The 19,881-nt window shown below is 41.7% G+C and overlaps 1 protein-coding gene across 2 annotated transcripts in view; it reads left to right on the top strand.

Annotated features, from left to right (window-relative positions):
• LAMP3 (lysosomal associated membrane protein 3) overlaps window positions 1-17,548 on the top strand; it is a 39,719-nt gene extending 22,171 nt beyond the window's left edge. Inside the window, exons 4-6 of one of the 2 annotated variants that reach the window (XM_063621821.1) lie at window positions 652-709; window positions 5,336-5,506; window positions 16,977-17,548. In XM_063621821.1, the coding sequence (XP_063477891.1) occupies window positions 652-709; window positions 5,336-5,506; window positions 16,977-17,110 (363 nt within the window). In that variant the 3' untranslated portion in view covers window positions 17,111-17,548. Of the gene's footprint in view, window positions 1-651; window positions 710-5,335; window positions 5,507-8,242; window positions 9,059-16,976 lie in introns of those variants that run through there. The other variant, XM_063621820.1, reaches the window with a different exon arrangement.
• Window positions 17,549-19,881: the final 2,333 nt, after the last annotated feature.

Raw genomic sequence — 19,881 nt, 5'->3', positions numbered from 1 at the left:
GGATCTCAGGGTAAGGCATTTCTTCCCATAATCCCTCCCAGTGGCCCCATTTAGCCATTTTGAAGACATAGACCCATTAATCTGTGTAAAGCCATTCACACCCTATGTAGGAACACATACACACCATTTTGTATACATTGTTTTTCCCAGAGGGTTGATGGACCCCGGGAGGTCCTCCCATGGTATCCTTAAGGATGAGCCTTCTAAGCCAGATTGATGGTCTTAAAAATAAAAGGAAAGGATGAGTGATCTCAGGATAAGAATTCCTACCCTTAGATATTAATTGCTAGTAAAAGCTTAATATATGCTTTTGCTCCTCCACCTTCCCAGTGGACTTGCATTTTAACAGGGGGAAATTTGGCCCAACCGAAGGGACTCAAATTGTACTGGTGGAATTTGAATATCAGGCCCTAGCAACTAGTATGCAGTAGGGAAATTTGGGGCCAGGGAGAAACTGTTAGTTATTATTTATTTATTTGTGGTATGTTTACTTTTTTGGAATTTTCATACACAATTATGACCCAGTACCAAGTAACTCCCCAGCCCTTATATCCAGATTTAATAGCTGCAATCCTAAACAAATTTTATAAACCAAGATTGTAAACATATGAATAGAGATAACCCAAAGGTTAACACCCTGCTGTTTTACAGGATGAAGAATCATATTATGTCAGTGAAGTGGAAGCCTATCTGACCATCTCAGATCCAGGTTAGTAATTACAGAATGCCTGTTCTACCAGCCATGACGCTGTTTCTGGTTAGCTCACCTTTCATCCCATTGAATCCGCACATGTTTGATGCTGCTGTTTTTTTGTTTTTTTTTTGAGATGGAGTCTTGCTCTGTTTCCCAGGCTGGAGTGTAGTGGCACGATCTCGTCTCCCTGCAACCTCTGCCTCCCGGGTTCAAGCGATTATCCTGTCTCAGCCTCCCAAGCAGCTGGGATCACAGGCGTGTGCCACCACACCCAGCTAATTTTTGTATTTTTAGTAGAGATGGGATTTCACCACACTGGCGAGACTGGTCTCGAATGCCTGACCTCAGGCGATCTGCCCACCTCAGTCTCACATAGTGCTGGGATTACAGGCGTGAGCCACTGCACCCGGCCGATGCTGCTTTTAAGGAACAGACTGAGAAAGCAGCCAGCAATGTGATTTTGGGGGCCTTTACTATGCCACTGTGTGCTGTAATTTGCCCATCTGCTCATAAAGGAGGCTGGACTAGATTACTTCAGAGATTATGATTGGCGACAATAAAGAGTTTAGTGGCTTTTTGACAGATTTGCTGTCGATAGTGCAGCTTGTTCTATACTCTGGGAATCATACATTCGTTCTACTAAAATGTAGTTAGTGCCTGCTAGGTGCCAAGCCCTGTATTAGGCACTGGGGATCCATAATTTTTCAAACTAATAGTTCTTACCCTCTTGGAGTTTACATTCTAGAAGAGGAAGAGGACAACACCACATTAAATGATAATACAGTACCCCCCCCCCCCCACCTTATTCACGGTTTCACTTTTCATGGTTGGTGCAAAAACAGGTGAGTACAGTACAATTAGAGTTTCTGAGAGAGAGAGCTCACATGCACATCACTTTTGTTATAGTGTGACAATTTTTCTATGTTATCATTAGCTATTGTTTTTAATATCTTACTGTGAACAATTTATACATTAAACTTCATCACAGGTATATATGTATACGCAGGAAAAAAACATAGTATATCTAGAGTTCAGTATACACTGGTTGGCTTCAGGCATACACTGGGGGTCTTGGGATGTATCCCCCAAGGATAAGGGGGACTCCTGTGCTCTGTTAAGTAGTGATAAGTTCTTTTTTTTTTGAGACAGTCTCACTCTGTCACCCAGGCTGGAGTGCAGTGACTTGGTCTCAGCTCACTGCAATCTCTGCCTCCCAGGATCAAGCAATTCTCCTGCATCAGGCTCCTCAGTAGCTGGGATTACAGACACCTGTCACCACGCCTGGCTAATTTTTGTATTTTTAGTAGAGACGGGGTTTCTCCACGTTGGTCAGCCTGGTTTCAAACACCTGACATCAGGTGATCCATGCACCTCGGCCTCCCAAAGTGCTGGGATTATAGGCGTGAGCCACTGCACCTGGCCAAGTAGTGATAAATTCTATGAACAAACACAAGCAGGGGGAGTGGAGAGGAATCGAAAGCTATTTTAGGTGGGACATTAGGGAAGCCCTCAGAGGAGAAAGGCCCTCTCTGAAGATGTGAAGTATGAGCAGAGAGATTCAGCTCTTTGGGGGTATCTGGGCCTAGGGAAGCTCTTTCCAGATGGCAGGAAGAACAGATGCACAGGCCCTAAGGGGTGAGCTGGCTAGTGTGTTCAAGGACCTGCAGAGTGCTAGTGTGCCCGGAGAGAGAACAAGCAGCGAATGAGGTCAAGGGACAGACAGCCAGGTCAGAGCATGTAGGACCAGTGGGCGAGGCAAGGGTCAGGACTTTGGACTTTATTCTAAAGTGTGAAAGGATGCCACCGAGGGGTCTAGGGGAGAGAGGAAAATGATACCTCAGATTTACATTTATAAAGGTTCACTTTGGTTGCTGTGTGGAGAATGACTCGTAGTGGGGTGAACTCAGAGAACTACAGTGTTCACTTCCAGAGAAGCAAAGCTCCCACTCACACAAGATGTCTCTCAGAGGCCTCAAATGTTTCCCTGCAAAGTTAAATAACCTTTATTTGTTTGTATGCCCCTGTGGCAGTTACCGTACTAAGAGTTTTCATGTCTGTTTTCTCCTTTTCAAAGCTCTGTCCTTTGACTAGCTTAAACATTATTTTACCAATTAAGGAATTTATGCCAAAGAAACTTACCAAGAAATGAAAATGTGGAGTAATGTCTACTTAAAATATCAGCTACATTGTATTGATACGTTCAGGGAGATTTGCCAATGATTGTTTGTTAAAATGTAAGTAATATAGCATAGTTGACAACTCATTTTCATATACGTTAATTCACTTAGACCTGTCTCCTCAGTTAGGATAGAGAATAAATATTGTGAGTGCTAACATAAATTAGCTAATGTTATCACTAGGTACAGACTAGATTTTAGCCAGCAATAGAGTAGAAATCTCTCAAGAGGCAGGGGAGTCTGGGTGCAGTGGTTCACGCCTGTAATACTAGCACTTTGGGAGGCTGAGCGAGCAGATCACCTGAGGTCCAGGATTCGAGACCAGCCTGGCCAACATGGCAAAATCCTGTCTCTACTAGAAATACAAAAAAAAAAAAAAATTAGCCCGGTGTGGTGGCAGGTGCCTATAATTCCAGCTACTCGGGAGTCTGAGGCAGGAGAATTGCTTGAACCCAGGAGGCAGAGGTTGCAGTGAGCCAAGATCTCACCACTGCCTGGGCGACAGAGTGAGACTGCCTCAAAAAAAAAAAAAAAAAAAAAAAACACAAGGCAGGGGAAGTCTGATCAAAAATTAATTTAGAGGCTGAGGGTATGGGAAAATCAATTCTAGGTCTTGATCCTAAAGGCTGAGCAGGAGCTTAAGGAGTCACAGTCATGATGATTTTCATGTTAGTGGGGGTATTAAGAATAGTAATCAGTTGTAATCACAGTAGTGACAGTTGTAATGTTAGTGAGGATGGTAGTAGCAGACTACCCAGGATATAACACATGATCCAGTAGTGTACACAGATAATTCAGTACATTGTGTAGGGCATTTGCATGTACAGACGCTGGCATTAATGCCACCTTGTTAATTCATCATGGGACTATTCCTTACTGTAACTGCTAAGCGGACCAGACAGTTGGGTCCTCTGGCCAGTGAAATGTCTACCATTCAAGAAGCTGTAGTATAGTCAGAGGGTGCTTAGTAAGCATGGAATTAGAGAAAATGGAGTTCATTGTGTGATTAATTATATTTATTTATTTATTTATTTATTTTTGAGACAGAGTCTCGCTCCGTTGCCCAGGTTGGAGTGCAGTGGCACAATCTTACCTTACTGCAACCTCCATCTTTTGGGTTCAAGCGATTCTCCTGCCTCAGCCTCCCTGAGTAGCTGGGATTACATGCGCCCACCTCCACTCCCGGCTAGTTTTTGTATTTTTGGTAGAGACAGTGTTTCACCATGTTGGCCAGGCTGGTCTCAAACTCCAGACCTCAAGTGATCTGCCCGCCTCAGCCTCCCAAAATGCTGGGATTACAGGCGTGAACCACCATGCCCGGCCTATTTATTTATTTATTTTAGAGACAGTCTTGCTCTGTGTCCCAGGCTGGAGTGCAGTGGCATGATCATAGGTCACTGCAACCTCAAACTCCTGGGCTCAAATGATCCTCCCACCTCAGCCTCCCAAGTACTTGGGACCACAGGCGTGTGCCACCATGCCTGGCCTCAATTATTAAAATGTTTAACTTCATCTGCCTTGAAGCCTCCACTTCCTTGAACAGGGTGTACCTGTCATAAGAGAGGGACAGTCCTTGGGCAGGTTTCTCTCCCCAGGCGGCACTCGGAAGGGAAGAGATGGGCCTCTCCCTTCTCTCTGTTTCTGTGGATGGATGCAACAATCCCTCCTAATGAGTTATTTTTTTTTTTTTTTTCTGAGACGGAGTTTCACTCTTGTTGCCCAGGCTGGAGTGCAATGGCACAATCTCGGCTCACCACAACCTCCACCTCCCAAGTTCAAGCGATTCTCCTACCTCAGCCTCCCAAGTAGCTGGGATTTCAGGCATGTGCCACCATGCGCGGCTGATTTTGTATTCTTAGTAGAGACAGGGTTTCTCTATGTTGGTCAGGCTGGTCTCAAACTCCTGACCTTAGGTGATCTGCCCGCCTCGGCCTCCCAAAGTGCTGGGATTACAAGCATGAGCCACCGCACCTGGCACCTAGTGAGTGCTTGACCCTGCTCGTCTAATACATTCAGTCTGGTGATAGGCAAGTGCTTCATTTGCTGACTGCATGTCCCTTCACTGATTCATTAAGGGTTCTGTGACTTTCTAAGTCTCAGAAAGCAATCTTCTCTTTTCTCTACAATTTTGGAGGCACCTCTCTATAGCCCCCAAGTACTGACTAGTTCCCACCCACTCTGTCCCCAATGATTTAAAATAACCAAAGAACACATTCTCAAAAGTTCTCATTTCAGAGTTTTCGCATTCCAGTTTATGTGAGGTATCTCCCTTATACCCCAAACAGAGCAGCCGAAAAAGTCTCCAAACCGCACCAGGGTGTTTTTTCATGGGGAGAAGGTGGCAGAACCCCCAGAGAGCCCCTTGGAAGGAAGGCCATTTAGCTGCGCACAGGCAGCCTGGCCACAGCTGGAGCTCAGTGGATACCTGTCAGGACTCTTATGCATCTATCTGTCACCTTTTCAGAGACAATTTACCAAGGAATCAAACATGCGGTGGTGATGTTCCAGACAGCGGTCGGGCATTCCTTCAAGTGCGTGAGTGAACAGAGCCTCCAGCTGTCAGCCCACCTGCAGCTGAAAACAACCAATGTCCAACTTCAAGCCTTTGATTTTGAAGATGACCACTTTGGAAATGGTAAGTTAAGGGTCGATCAGGTTGCAAACATACACTTTAGAGACCCCAGGGTAGATCCAAATTGTTTTCTGTCTGTAGCTGCCGAAGGAGCAACCATGAGCTTCCTGGGACAGTGTGATTCCACACAGCTCACAGGGCCAGGCTCCTCTGGCCACCTCAGAATCAGGCACCTGCACCCACCCAGTCACGGCTGTCCTGCAGCAGGTTACATTCTCTTCGACTCACACACATTCTTACTCATTTAAACACTCACGCGCTCAATCAAAACAACAGAAAATACCACCTGCGACTTCCCTTTATGTCCTGTTGGGTGTAAATTCAGATATGTTTGGAGAACACTTTAAAGATCCTGAGTATCAGTAATGTGTAAAATCGAGATTTCAGAATAGTTTCTTCCCCTCCTGCAGAGGGGAAAGAACAAGATGCAGCAACTCAAGATAGAAGGAAACTCTGTTGGAGCCCCTCGTCTCAATCACAAGCTGTTGGAGCCCCTCGTCTCAGTTATAAGCTGTCGCACCCAACAGTGTTTCCTCATAGTTGGTTTTAGTTTCCCTCTAATTCTGCTTTGAGTTCTGACCATCACAGGCAGAGCTTGCCTGATGACTGCCCTGGAGGAAAACACGTCCCTGGGCAAGGGCCAGGAACAGACCAGGGTGACTTTCCTGAAAAGCCCTCTTCTCCCTTCCTGGAACACATTGTTACAAGGATTTCTGCATATGACCAGGAGAGTCAGATACCAGAAAACGCCCTCTTCTCCCTTCCAGGAAAACAGTGTTATGAGGATTTCTACATATAACCAGGAGGGTCATGTACTTCGATTTATAAAACATCCCTCTCATAATAACTAAAAAATGTGATGAGTACTTCCCAGTTATCAAAAATAGATTTAGCTAGAAGTTTAGCCGTAGTTTAAATGTCTACAATATTAATCTGATTTTGCTTTGGGTTCCATCATGAAATTGCAGATGCGTGTAGCAGAAAACTTCTCCTCATGTACTCAGTGGGAAGCATTTGGTAGAGGAAGGATGGGGCGTTGCTTGCCTTGGGTCCCCTGGTTTCTGTAGGCTTTGTTGGAGTCCCACAGTCATATAAAAATTTGCCAGTAGAGGTTGGCCCCATTTGTCCATCCACTCTCAAAACTGCTAGTGTTGAAAAACTATTTCTTTCTTTTACAATCATTATGAAGGTTTGAAAAACTTCTGTAATCGTGTGATCTTAAAAAAAGGTACACACTTGCTCTTCTTCCCCTTCAGAACCTCTATGAAGCAGGAAGTGATCAGATCTGGGAAACCTCTTAGTGGCAGAGGTAGGAAATAAAACCTTCAGCAGTGCACGCCAGTGTTCACAGGGATGCATAGAAAAGCTCGCTTGTCTTTACATTTTTTTTTCTTAAAACCATCATTAATTGGATAGTTTTCCAAACAACAGACTTCAGAGTTCTCCTTAACTCCTCTCCCTCCAGCACCCTCTCATACAAATAGTCACAAAGCCCTAACAATTCCACTTCCAAAATGTTCCCCTTGTTCTCCCACTGTCACCCTGTCAACTCAACGCCATCTTCTTAGTCTTTGCACTTCAAATTTCACTAAAGATGCTCAAATGTGAAGAGATATGTCATTCTGTAAACAGGATTTTCTACTAGAGAGTAAGAGAAGGGGGAAAAGAGGAGCAAGTTACCATACCATATGGTGTTTAAAAGATACATGTGCAAAGGGTTATGGGAGCCCAGAGGAAGTTGTGATTGACAGCATTGGTGATGAGAGGGTGGACTAAAGAAGTCTTGATTGATGGGGCTGGAAGAACTGGAGAGGAATCCAGCAAGTGTCAAAGCTGAGCCTTGTAAAACATAATGGTCATCCCAAACAGTAGACTCCTGACTCCTAAAATCTCCTCTTCCCTAAAATCCTGGAACCTGCAAACATTGTTTTTTGTTTATTGAGTTTTAGGGTTTTTGCTGTCCTTTCCTTTTGCTGTTTATTATGCTGATTTAGGAGCCCCAAGCTATCTGAGCAGCCCCTTTAAGAAACACAGAGTTAGGGCTGGGTGTGTTGGCTGACTCCTGTAATCCCAGCAGTTTGGGAGGCCAAGGCAGGTGGATCACTTGAGGCCAGGACTTTGAGACCAGCCTGGCCAACATAGCAAAACCCCATCTCTACTAAACATACAAAAAATTAGCCCAGCATGGTGGCACTTGCCTGGAATCCCAGCTACTCGGGAGGCTGAGGGATAAAAATCACTTGAAATCAGGAGGCGGAGGTTGCAGTGAGCCGAGATTGTGTCATTGCATTCTGGCCTGGGTGACACAGTGAGACTCTGTCTCAAACTATTACTAGAGTTGGAGAATATGGCTCCGGGAATTACTCTAGCTTGAGAGTCAAGACATAACTCTGATCACAACCCTCTAGGCCAAACTAGCATTTTCTCAAAGTTGGATCTGCCTGGAAGCAGCATCAGAATCCCCCCGGCCCCAGCTCAGACCCACTGAATTATCATTTCTTGGCCATGTGTCTGGGGATCTGCAATTTAATAAGCTCCGTAACTAATTACCAGTGCTACACGTGCCAGATCCACTGTATTGACCCTTTCCCTCTTGTTTTCACCCACTGTTGTCTGAGCCCCAACAGCTCCATCTCCCCCTCCGTCTTCTTCTCTCCAAAGCTGAGGCAGATGTGGCAGTGCCACTTCCCAGCATTTGTGGCCAGTCTGTAACACTTGTTACTCTGACTTCAATTACAGCGGATGAATGCTTCAGTGACAGAAACAGGAGAGAAATCCCTGTGGCCATGGGCCTGAGTATCACAGGACTGCTTGTCATTTTGCTAACCGCATGTCTGGTGGCCAGAAAGAGGCCCAGTAGAGGATATGAACGCATATAAAGCCCCACTTTCTTCAAAATGTGCAAAGTTAAGGTCTTGGGAATTCCAGCATCATATTCAGCCTGAAGTGAAAGGATTGACCTGTCTCGCTGTCTGTTGCACCCTCGTGAGCTGATTAGGAAACCTAACTTTCCACCAAAGGGCTACCACAGTGCTAAGAAACGGCACCTCCCCCACTTCCTCCTGTTGCTTTGGGGAGGCCGTGCCAGGTGTGCTTGACGCCCTCTGCCATACCTGAATATACCAGTGCTGGCTTCCGGAATTAGGGGCAATAGGCAGAGACATGAGCGGCGTGCTTGTGAGAAGGGAGAAAGCAAAAACCCAGAGGGAGAACTATGGGGAAGACATTTACAAATTGACTGATTTTTCTTATACATTTTCAAGAGTGCTGATTTTCAGTTTTTAAAAACATTACTTTAAAAAAACCAATGCATTTCAAAGTTGATTACAAAATGATTTTAAACTCCTGGATTTCACCCAAATTTGGTTTACTTAAATTATAGATGATCTTAATATACTATTTTTAAAAAAAAAAACATATCCTACTCTATTGTAATGTATTATCAGTTTAAAAAATTAGGAAACTGCCTATTTCACTTTTTAAATTTAAAGCACATATCAAAGATCATGGCAAAAAAAGGGGGCTCAATAAATGTTAGCTCTTCAGTTCCTTCAACTTCATGTGTTGTCTGCCTTCTTAGCTACTTTTTTCCTGGTTTGTCGGCTTTTCTTTGATGCTGTTTTATTCTTGTAAATGTGTCCATTTGGACCATTGCAGGAGAGGAGGGAGGCAGAGCAGGGAAACAATCTGGAATGGCAAGCAGGAAGAGGTAGCCCTGCCTGGAGGATCGCTCATTTCCCTTTTACGCAAACATTCACCGAAAGCAGTACATTCCTGATGCGGGACAGTTGATATCTGAGGGAAAAATTCTATTAAAATATGGCTTAGGATGTTATTCATGGTTTCCTATTACATTGATGGGGGTTTTTCATTCAGAGAAAACGGAGAGGAATGTTCTTATTTGATTCTACTGACTGGAAGTTTTCTTGTTTTTCCAAATTTTCCGGAGGTGCCATTCGTTATTTTTAACATGACGTTTATGAAATTTGGCAACAACTCTAAAACTACTGCTTACTTAGGAAATGTACTGACTGTCCCAGGAGGCATTTTTGCTCTCCTTGTTTTCTTAGAAGTGGGGCTGTGGGGAGGGCACACCGCAGCTTCAAACGAGCACTAAGAGCCCCTGAAGACATCCAGAGTGTCAGGAGATGTCTGTTTCCCTCTTAAAACAGGAGATGTTGATGACAATCTGATATGAGGACCCGGGAGTTCCCCAAAGTGACTCGAGCTTAACAGCAAGAGCTTGGCTTTGGAGAGCTGTGATCTCCTTCCACCTCCTCCTTCAAACTGGCACCTGCTGCAGGCTCCCCTGTGTCCAGTGTTAAGGGCACTTGAAAGTTCTGTAGGGCAGAGGACGAGGTATTTATTCACCGGCCACTCACTCTTCTGCAGAATGATTAATGTAAGATTTACCTTCTAGCATGTGGAAATTTCTCCCCTAACAGATGAAACAAGAAGCAGAATTTAAAATCAAGCGTAGAGAGATATGACCACTTAAATTTAATTTTCCTCCCTACCTTCTTCAGTGAGTTCTTTTGGATGATGGCCACTGCTTGGACTCCTGCTATCTATTCCCCTCACCCCAGTACCAATTACTTTTAGAATTAATTTGAATTAGCATTCTGGTAACCACAAAAAGCAAAGGTTTCATTGGAATGGCCAGTAAATAAACACTTGGATGTGTAATTTACTCACAGTCCTGCCCACTTTCCAGGTGGAGAGCAGAGGGGGCAGTGGAGCTGGGCTCCTCACCTGCCTCCCCTCCTAACCACACACACATTCACCCTAAGAAGCCTGTGATGAGAAGGAAAAAAAATTCTGTGAACTCCTCCATTACTAAACCTGGAGGAAAAAAAAAAATAAAGAGTGGGTTGCTTTATCTTCTTCCTTTTCCAACCTGGGATAGTGAAAATGGCTCCCCGGAAGACTGGGAAGAGTAAAGGTAGGGACAGACGGAGGTGAACTGGGGAAGCAACCCCAAAGCAGACGATCGCTCCAGGCTGCAGCTAGTTTCCATGCTACGAAAAAGAGAACAGAATCCAAATATCTAACCCAAAGGGAAACATTAACTGATCTCAGATGCAATGGAAAGAAAGACCATAATTCACCCAAATGGCATCATAGGAAATGGAGTATCTGGACTGACACACTCAAGCATGAGCAAGATGAAAACAAACTGCATGGCCACTGTGCCAAAATACTGCAGCAAAATAAGAATAGTATGAAATTAAATTAAGAAAAGGAGTGAGGCCGGGTGCGGTGGCTCACACCTGTAATCCCAGCACTTTGGGAGGCCGAGGCGGGTGGATCATGAGGTCAGGAGATCGAGACCATCCTGGCTAACACGGTGAAACCCCATTTCTACTAAAAACACAAAAAATTAGCCAGGCGTGGTCACGGGTGCCTGTAGTCCCAGCTACTCAGGAGGCTGAGGCAGGAGAATGGCGTCAACCCAGGAGGCAGAGCTTGCAATGAGCCAAGATTGCGCCACTGCACTCCAGCCTGGGTGACAGAGCAAAACTCCGTCTCAAAAAGAAAAAAAAAAAAAGGAGTGAGGGTGTATTAGTTTGCTAAGACTGTCTTAGTAACATACCACAGTCTGGATGCCTTAAATAACAGAAATGTGTATTCTCACAGTTCTGGAGGCTAGAAATTCAAGGTCAAAGTCTCAGCAGCATTGGTTTTTCTGAAACTTCTCTCCTTGGCTGTAGATGGCCTGTGCCTTCCTGTGGTCTTCCCTCTGTACCTGTCTGCATCCATATGTCCTCTTTGTGTAAGGATACCATTCATATTGGATAGAGGCCTACCCTAATGACCTCATTTTAACTTACTGACTTCTTGAAAGACCCTGTGTCCTAATACATGTTCTATGGTCCTGGAAGTTAGAGCTTCACCATGTAAATTTGGGGGCAGGGAGGGGATACAATTTAGTCTATAACAGAAAGTTAGAAATGAAAATAGTAAAATACAAAGAAAACATAATTCAAGGAACAGAAAGAAATTCCTGACAATTGCTTAATGCTGAGAGTCACTTAATGTGAATTCCAGGTAATCAGAGTTTAAAGATAAGATGTTAAAATGAAATAGTAAGAAAACAAGATGAGTGTCAAAGCAATACACTACATAATGTATAGAAACAGTCAGAGGCAGAATAAATAGGGAGAAAATTATATTATTTTCACAGAGAGAATGACTGAGATCATTACAGGTAATACAGATAAACCTTATGATTAAAGCATTACAGGGAAGCTACTAGATATAGAAGCTATTTGGCCCATCCAACATAAGTATAATTGGTGCCTCTGGTGTATAGACCTCAAAAATAGAATGAAGATATATTTGAAGATTTAAGGAAATTTCTTTGAGATAAATAATTGAAGTTGGGATTAAAAGAGCATGTCCCAAAAAAGAACTGATACCAAAAGTTTAACACTGGGACATATTAGAAACAAGCCATAAAACTTCAAACATAAAGAAGTCTTCAGGACTTTATGGAAAATAAAATAAAATCATCTATAAAAAGGGAAAGTTAAAGTTGACTTCCAATTTCTTCACAACAACATTTAAAGCCAGCAAATAATTTCTACAATGATCTAAGAAAAAGAAAGTGTGACCCAAAAATATGAAGTATAAAGACAATAGGGAGATATTCTTTTGTTTGTTTGTTTTAAGATGGAGTCTTGCTCTGTCACCAGGCAGATATTCTTAACCATGAAATAATTCAAAGGATGCAACACAAATAAGCCCTTATAAAAAAATATTGCTTGACAATGAAATTCACCGAGAGAGGAAATGAGTCTCAATATAAACAAGGAAATAAACAGCCTTTAGGGATAGAAAAGTCATAGTAGGCCTGGCATAGTGGCTCACACCTGTAATCCCAACTCTTTGGGAGGCTGAGGCGGGAGGATTGCTTGAGCCCAGGAGTTTAAGACCAGCCTGGGCAACATGGGGAAACCCCATCTCTACAAAAAATACAAAAATTAGCCAGGCATGGTGGCACATGACTGTAGTCCCAAACTACTTGGAAGGCTGAGATGGGAGGATGTTGATCCATTTATATATAAAACATACTAAATCAACAATTATGGGCCTGAGAACACAAACACACCTTCACATATGTGAAATTATATTTGTACATGGTTATTCATTACAACATTATTTATAATAGCAAAATAATGAAAACAAGCCAAGGGTCCATCAATAGGGGCCAGATTTTAAAACTGTGATTCATCCCACAATGGAATCCTATACAGCTACAAGAAGAATGAGGATGCTATGTATGTTTAAGGAAATAGTTCCAAAATATATTATATCAAAAAAGCATAGTGCATAATAGTATATTCATTATTGTTCTATCTGCACAAAGAAACATCAGAAATATAAACAAGAACTAAGGAAAGTAATCATCTAATGGGGACAGGGAGAACTAAGAAGAAGGGGCAAGGGTAGAAGTGAAACTTCTCAATGTACAGCATCTTGTATTATTTTGACTTTTTAAATCATATGAATGTGTTAAATAGTCAGAACATTTTTTTTTTTTTTTTTTGAGCCAGAGTCATGCTCTGTCTCCCATGCTGGAGTGCAGTGGCATGATCTTGGCTCACTGCAAGCTCCGCCTCCTGGGTTCACGCCATTCTCCTGCCTCAGCCTCCCAAGCAGCTGGGACTACAGGAGCCTGCCACCACGCCCGTTTTTTTTTATTTTTTTTATTTTTTCATATTTTTAGTAGAGATGGGGTTTCACCGTGTTAGCCAGAATGATCTCGATCTCCTGACCTCGTGATCCGCCCAACTCGGCCTCCCAAAGTGCTGGGATTACAGGCGTGAGCCACCACGCTCGGCCAATCAGAACACATTTTAAAGACTACAGGAATTATAGTTATCAAATAGAACTGAAGTATCATAAACCTGGACAATGGATCAAGGTCAAAGATTGTTTCCTTAAGTTGAAATAGTGACCAAAACATTCACACAAGGGCTTGGGGGGTGGCTGCTGGCATTGTGGGCTTCTTAATGATAAAATTTAAGCAAAAAACATCAAAAATTAATAGTTTTTAAAACATTTTTCATTTAACAGGCAATTGAAATGCATGGTACAAAAATAAGTGATAAGGTTATTATAAAATGAAATGGACAGAATAAATAATTTTCCATCTATGAGAATTTCACAATAAAATCAGTTTACTTTGTAAAAAAAAAAAAACCTAGACAATGTTAGAAACAGTAACATAACTATTCAAAATTTGGAGTTGGCTGGGTACAGTGTCTCACGCCTGAAACTTTGAGAGGCTGAGGTTGGAGGATCACTTGAGGCCAGGAGTTCAAGACCAGCCTGGGCAACATAGTAAGAACCCCATTTCTTCAAAAAAATTAAAAAGTAGCTGAGTGGGTTGGCATTTGCCTGTACTACTAGCTACTTGAAAAGCTGAGGTGGGAGGATGGCTAACCTCAGGAGTTTGAGGCTTCAGTAAACTATGATCGCACCACTGTACCCCAGCCTGGGCAACAGAGCAAGACCCTGTCTCAAAAAAAAAATTTTGGGAGTTGAAGAGAGGGGAGATGGAAGGGAATCTGTTAGTGCTACTCTTTCAAAACAGTATCAATAGATAATGTTTAAGCTGGAAACGAAGTTTAGCAAACACAAGTCCAATTTGCTTCATAACCTCTTAATGTATTTCATAATTGTTTAATGCATACTTCATAATCTCTTTTTAGAACTTTAAAGGGACCCTTTATGAACCAATATTTCCTGTGACAAAGAAACATTGCTGTGTGATAATTCCTTCAGTTTGATTTAAGTTTTTTATCCTATTAAACGCAAGTAAAATTAAAATTAACAAATGTAATAAAATAGTACTTGTATGATCCTATCTTAATAAAAGTATTTCTATTTATTTTTCTAACCTATCTATCCTTGTAGTTCCAAAGAAAGATGCCTGAAATAATGTTTCTCCATATTAGCAATGACATTTCTGGGTGGATGGTCTTGGGGTAATTGGTTTTACTTTTTTGTTTGTGCTATTCTCTATTATTTTAGTTATTTATAATGAGCATAGACTATTTAAAATAGAGTGATTTTGCTTTAAGCATGCACGTGAGTTTGCACACGTGCACACATGTGCACACACACACACACACACATTCACAGAGGAACCACATGCCCAAAAATGTTGATAGTGGTTGATTCCAATAGAAGAAATGGGGTGATTGGATCAGTCACGTCTTTTCTTTGTGTACTCTTTTGCATTTTAGAAATGTTTAAACAATGTTAAATAATTTAATAGTTTAACAAAACTATAGAGAGAGTAAAAGTTGCCCTGCACTTCCTTCCCAGTCCTCCTGCCAGTTTTTGGTGTATCTTTTCACACCGGACCCACAAGCACATGGGTTTGGGTTCACTTGATGCTTCACGGAGCTTAGGGAACTTCTGTTACAGAATACTAAGACCTACCACGTTCTTTTTAATGGCTCTATTATTTTCTATTGTCTGAATACTATTTTAGTTTTTATGTATATTTAAATTGTCTCTCATAAAATGGACAGTGCTGTAATATATCTTTGCATAGTTGTGTGAATATATCTTTGGGATAATTTTCTAGAGATGGAATTATTGGGTCAACAGTGTGTGCTTTACATTTTAACTTTTTGTATTTTTTCCCCCTCATTTTAATTCCTTAACTGGTCAAAGTTCTTTTTTCGTTTAAGAAATATAGGCCAGGTGTGGTGGCTCACACCTGTAATCCCAGCACTTTGGGAAGTCAAGGATTGCTTGGGCCCAGAAGTTTGAAACCAGCCTGGGCCACATAGCAAGACCACATCTGTAAAAAATAAAAAATTGACCCAGCATGGTGGCACACACCCCTAGTCCCAACTACTCAGGAGGACAAGGTGGGAGGATGGTTTGAATTCAGGAGTTCCAGGCTGCAAAAAAAGAGAAACATATATAAGTAACAAAGTTTCGTGTACTCCAAAGGTCTTATCATGGAAAGCAACATTTCTCTGTTTCTCTGCCTCGCTGCCCCAAGATACAAGATACTTTTAACTAATTTTAACAATTTCTTCTGATTGCTGTCTTCATAACTCTAAAAAATAAAAAGCTTATCGTGATAGTTCCCAATTGATCCGTTTTAGACTTCCTGCTATAGCACATAAAGATTTGTGGTTACACAACTATTTTTGGTTAAATCAGTAAGGTATTCAGGCACACATTATTATAGTTGTATAAATTTTTTTTTTGTCTGCTGTCAAGCCAAATAGTATACTACAAGCACAGTTTCTTTCTTGTCCAAATTTTCTTTTTCCTGGAATCTCTAATTAATTGCCATTCTGTCTTCTCTGTCCTCTTCTGATCCTTTTTTTCTCAGATCTCAGGTACACTGAATTGGGTTGATGGTGATCCTTGGTTCAGGACATAATTTCGGTGTTAGTTCATACAGTGACCTCACACACGTATCTTTTTAGCTATAATGACTAAGACATGGTTCTTCATTTATTTGCTCTTTTCTCCCAGTCTCATTAGAGTATTCTATCAACTTCCCCTTTTACCCCAGACCCCTCCGTCTTTCCTCAGTTGAGATTTATTAGTCCAATCAATTACATTTAAATGAATTGAGTAAGCGTTTTCTAACGGTATAAAGAAAAAACAGTCTTGATAAGTTTATAAACTCTCACTTTTCAGCTCTCATAAATAATTTGGTCTGTTTTCTAATATTAGCTAAAAGTAATACAATAGAACCTTAGGAGTGACAAAAATGTTTTATAAAGTGGATAAAAATCACGTTTCTCAAGAGATCATCTGTAATCTGGTCACTGGTCACACAAATGGTCTTTTTTTTTTTTTTTTTTTTTTTTTTGAGATGGAGTTTCGCTCTTGTTGCCCAGGCTGGAGTGCAGTGGTGCAATCTCGGCTCACCGTAACCTCTGCTTCCCGGGTTCAAGCGATTCTCCTGCCTCAGCCTCCTGAGTAGCTGGGATTACAGGCATGTGCCACCACGCCCGGCTAATTTTGTATTCTTAGTAGAGATGGGGTTTCTCCGTGTTGGTTAGGCTGGTCTCAAACTCCCGACCTCAGATGATCCGCCCGCCTCGGCCTCCCAAAGTGCTGGGATTACAGGCGTGAGCCACTGTGCCCGGCTGGTCTCTTTTATATAAGCATATCCCACTTAGCAGGGAGTATGCCTGGAGTGACTTCCTACTCAGTTCAGGAAATAAGGATTCTGGTTATTGAATGTTAATTACTGAGAAAATATGGTTGTTTAATCTTCTGACAGTCTTACATATTATTTGCTTACTTTATAAATTAGGAAATTGCAAGGGTAAATTACCTGCCCAAGGTCACAAAGCTAATTAATGGTGGAGTTAAAAGTCAAGCTTTGTTTGATGCCAAAGCTCATCTTCTTTCCCCTCTAGCCTGCTTTCTGGACTGCATCACCAAACCTTACCCACTGTATTGTATTTGTTTTCTCTCTTAGTGGATGAGTGCTCGTCTGACTACACAATTGTGCTTCCTGTGATTGGGGCCATCGTGGTTGGTCTCTGCCTTATGGGTATGGGTTTCTATAAAATCCGCCTAAGGTGTCAATCATCTGGATACCAGAGAATCTAATTGTTGCCCAGGGGAAATGAAAATAATGGAATTTAGAGAATTCTTTCATCACTTCCGGGATGGATGTTGGGAAGTTCCCTTAGAGTGTGGGTCCTTCAAAGAATATAAACCACCATCTTCTATTCAAACCAAGTGAGTCGTGTGTGATTTAAGTTCAGGCAGCACATCAATTTCTAAATACTTTTTGTTTATTTTATGAAAGATATAGTGAGCTGTTTATTTTCTAGTTTCCTTTAGAATATTTTAGCCACTCAAAGTCAACATTTGAGATAGTTGAATTAACATAATATATGTAAAGTAGAATAAGCCTTCAAACTATAAACCAAGGGTCAATTGTAACTAATACTACCTGTGTTTGCATTGAAGATTTTATTTTACCCTTGATCTTAAAAAAAAATGCCTTTGCTTTGTTTATTAAATGGACTTTCAGTGCTTCTACTATCTGTGTTTTATGGTTTCATGTAACATACATATTCCTGGTGTAGCACTTAATTCCTTTTCCACTTTAAATTTTTTGTTTTTGTTTTTTGAGACGGAGTTTCACTCTTGTCACCCAGGCTGGAGCACGATGGCGCAATCTCGGCTCACAGCAACCTCTGCCTCCCAGGTTCAAGTGATTCTCCTGCTTCAGCTTCCTAAGTAGCTGGGACTACAGGCACGCACCACCACGCCTGGCTAATTTTTGTATTTTTATTAGAGACAGGATTTCACCATGTTGGCCAGACTGGTCTTGAACTCCTGACCTCCGGTGATCCACCCACCTCAGCCTCCCAAAGTGCTGGGAATACAGGCATGAGCCATCGCGCCCGGCCTTAAATGTTTTTTTTAATCATCAAAAAGAACAACATATCTCAGGTTGTGTAAGTTTTTTTATGTAAAACCAACGAAAAGAACAAATCTGCTTATATTTTTTATCTTGATGACTCCTGCTCCAGAATCGCTAGACTAAGAATTAGGTGGCTACAGATGATAGAACTAAATAATAAGCAAGAGACAATAATAATGGCCCTTAATTATTAACAAAGCGCCAGACTCTAGGCTAAGCACTCTATCTATATCTCATTTCATTCTCACAACTTATAGGTGAATGAGTAAACTGAGACTGAAGGGAACCGAATCACTTAAATGTCACCTGGCTAACTGATGGCAGAGCCAGAGCTTGAATTCATGTTGGTCTGACATGAAGGTCTTTGGTCTTCTCCCTACACCAAGTTGCCTACGAGAACAGTGACACCACACTCTGCCTGAAGGCTCACACCTGCATACCAGCATACGCTCACCGTACTGGGGAAACGGCTTTATCCAGCATCATGAGACATTAGGGTAGATGAAAGGAGAGCTTTGCAGATAACAAAATAGCCTATCCTTAATAAATCCTCCACTCTCTTGAAGGAGACTGAGGGGCTTTGTAAAACATTAGTCAGTTTCTCATTTTATGGGATTGTTTAGCTGGGCTGTAAAGATGAAGGCATGGAATAAACTTCTTAAAGTATTTTTATTTTTTTATTTTTGATAATAGAGAAACTTCGCTAACCAACTGTTCTTTCTTGAGTGTATAGTCCCCTCTTGTGGTAATTTGCTGCTTCTGCACTTCATATCCATATTTTCTATTGTTCACTTTATTCCGTAGAGCAGCCTGCCTAGATTTTTATTTCTGCTGAGTTTTTTGCTGCTAAAGAAAGGAACTAAGTCAGGGTGTTAACAGAAAAGTCCACATAACCCTAGAATTCTTAGTCAAGGAATAATTCAGGTCAGCCTGGAGACCATGTTGACTTTCCTCATGTGTTTCCTTATGACTCAGCAAGTTGGCAAGGTCCTGACTTTAGTCTTAATAAAACACTGAATTGTAGTAAAGGTTTTTGTAATAAAAACTTACTTTGGAGATTTGTGCATGTCATTTATTTTTTATGATTCATTTTTGTGCTGTATAAAATTTTGTTTACAATCATCTTAGGTTTTTGCTCAGATCAATAAGTTAAATCATCTTTCTATAATTTGTTTTATTCTATTCTCCATTGCCACATTATCACTTGGTAGGAATTCCTGAGAAGATAAACCACATTAAAGTTACATATGAAATGTCTCAACTCTTAGCTTAGACTGACTGCATTACTAGTTTACTTAAATGTCGCCACATTTGTTCATTCATTCATTTGATCAGCATTGATAAGGATTTGCTAAATGCCAGATACTCTTGTAGGAGCTGAGATAAATAAGAGGGCCTATGTTAGTTACCTATAGTGATCTGAGAGAAAGAGAGAGAGGGCTGGGAGCAGTGGCTCACACCTGTAATCCCAGCACTTTGGGAGGCCGAGGTGGTCGGGTCACAAGGTCAGGAGTTTGAGACCAGCCTGGCCAATATGGTGAAACTCCGTCTCTACTAAAAATACAAACAAATTAGCCGGGCATGGTGGTGTGTGCCTGTAGTCCCAGCTACTTGGGAGGCTGAGGCAGAAGAATCGCTTGATCCTGGGAGACAGAGGTTGCAGTGAGCCAAGATCGTGCCACTGCACTCCAGCCTGGGCAACAGAGCGAGACTCCATCTCAAAAAAAAAAAAGAGAGAGAGAGACTGACCAAGATGAAAGCTGTCATATTTTTTATAACCTAATCACAGAAGAAACATACTATTGTGTGTCTGTTTTTTTATGGTTCACACAGACCATCCCTGGTACACTGTGGAAGGGGACTACACAAGAGCTTGAATATCAGATTTTAGTCCATTCTGTGCCGTTATCACAGAATACCACAGATTTTTTGATAACTTACAAGC

Source organism: Symphalangus syndactylus, chromosome 17, assembly GCF_028878055.3.
Source record: "Symphalangus syndactylus isolate Jambi chromosome 17, NHGRI_mSymSyn1-v2.1_pri, whole genome shotgun sequence".
Lineage (NCBI taxonomy): Eukaryota > Metazoa > Chordata > Mammalia > Primates > Hylobatidae > Symphalangus > Symphalangus syndactylus.
Note: the sequence above shows the minus strand (reverse complement) of the source record. Positions and strands in the feature narration are given on the sequence as shown.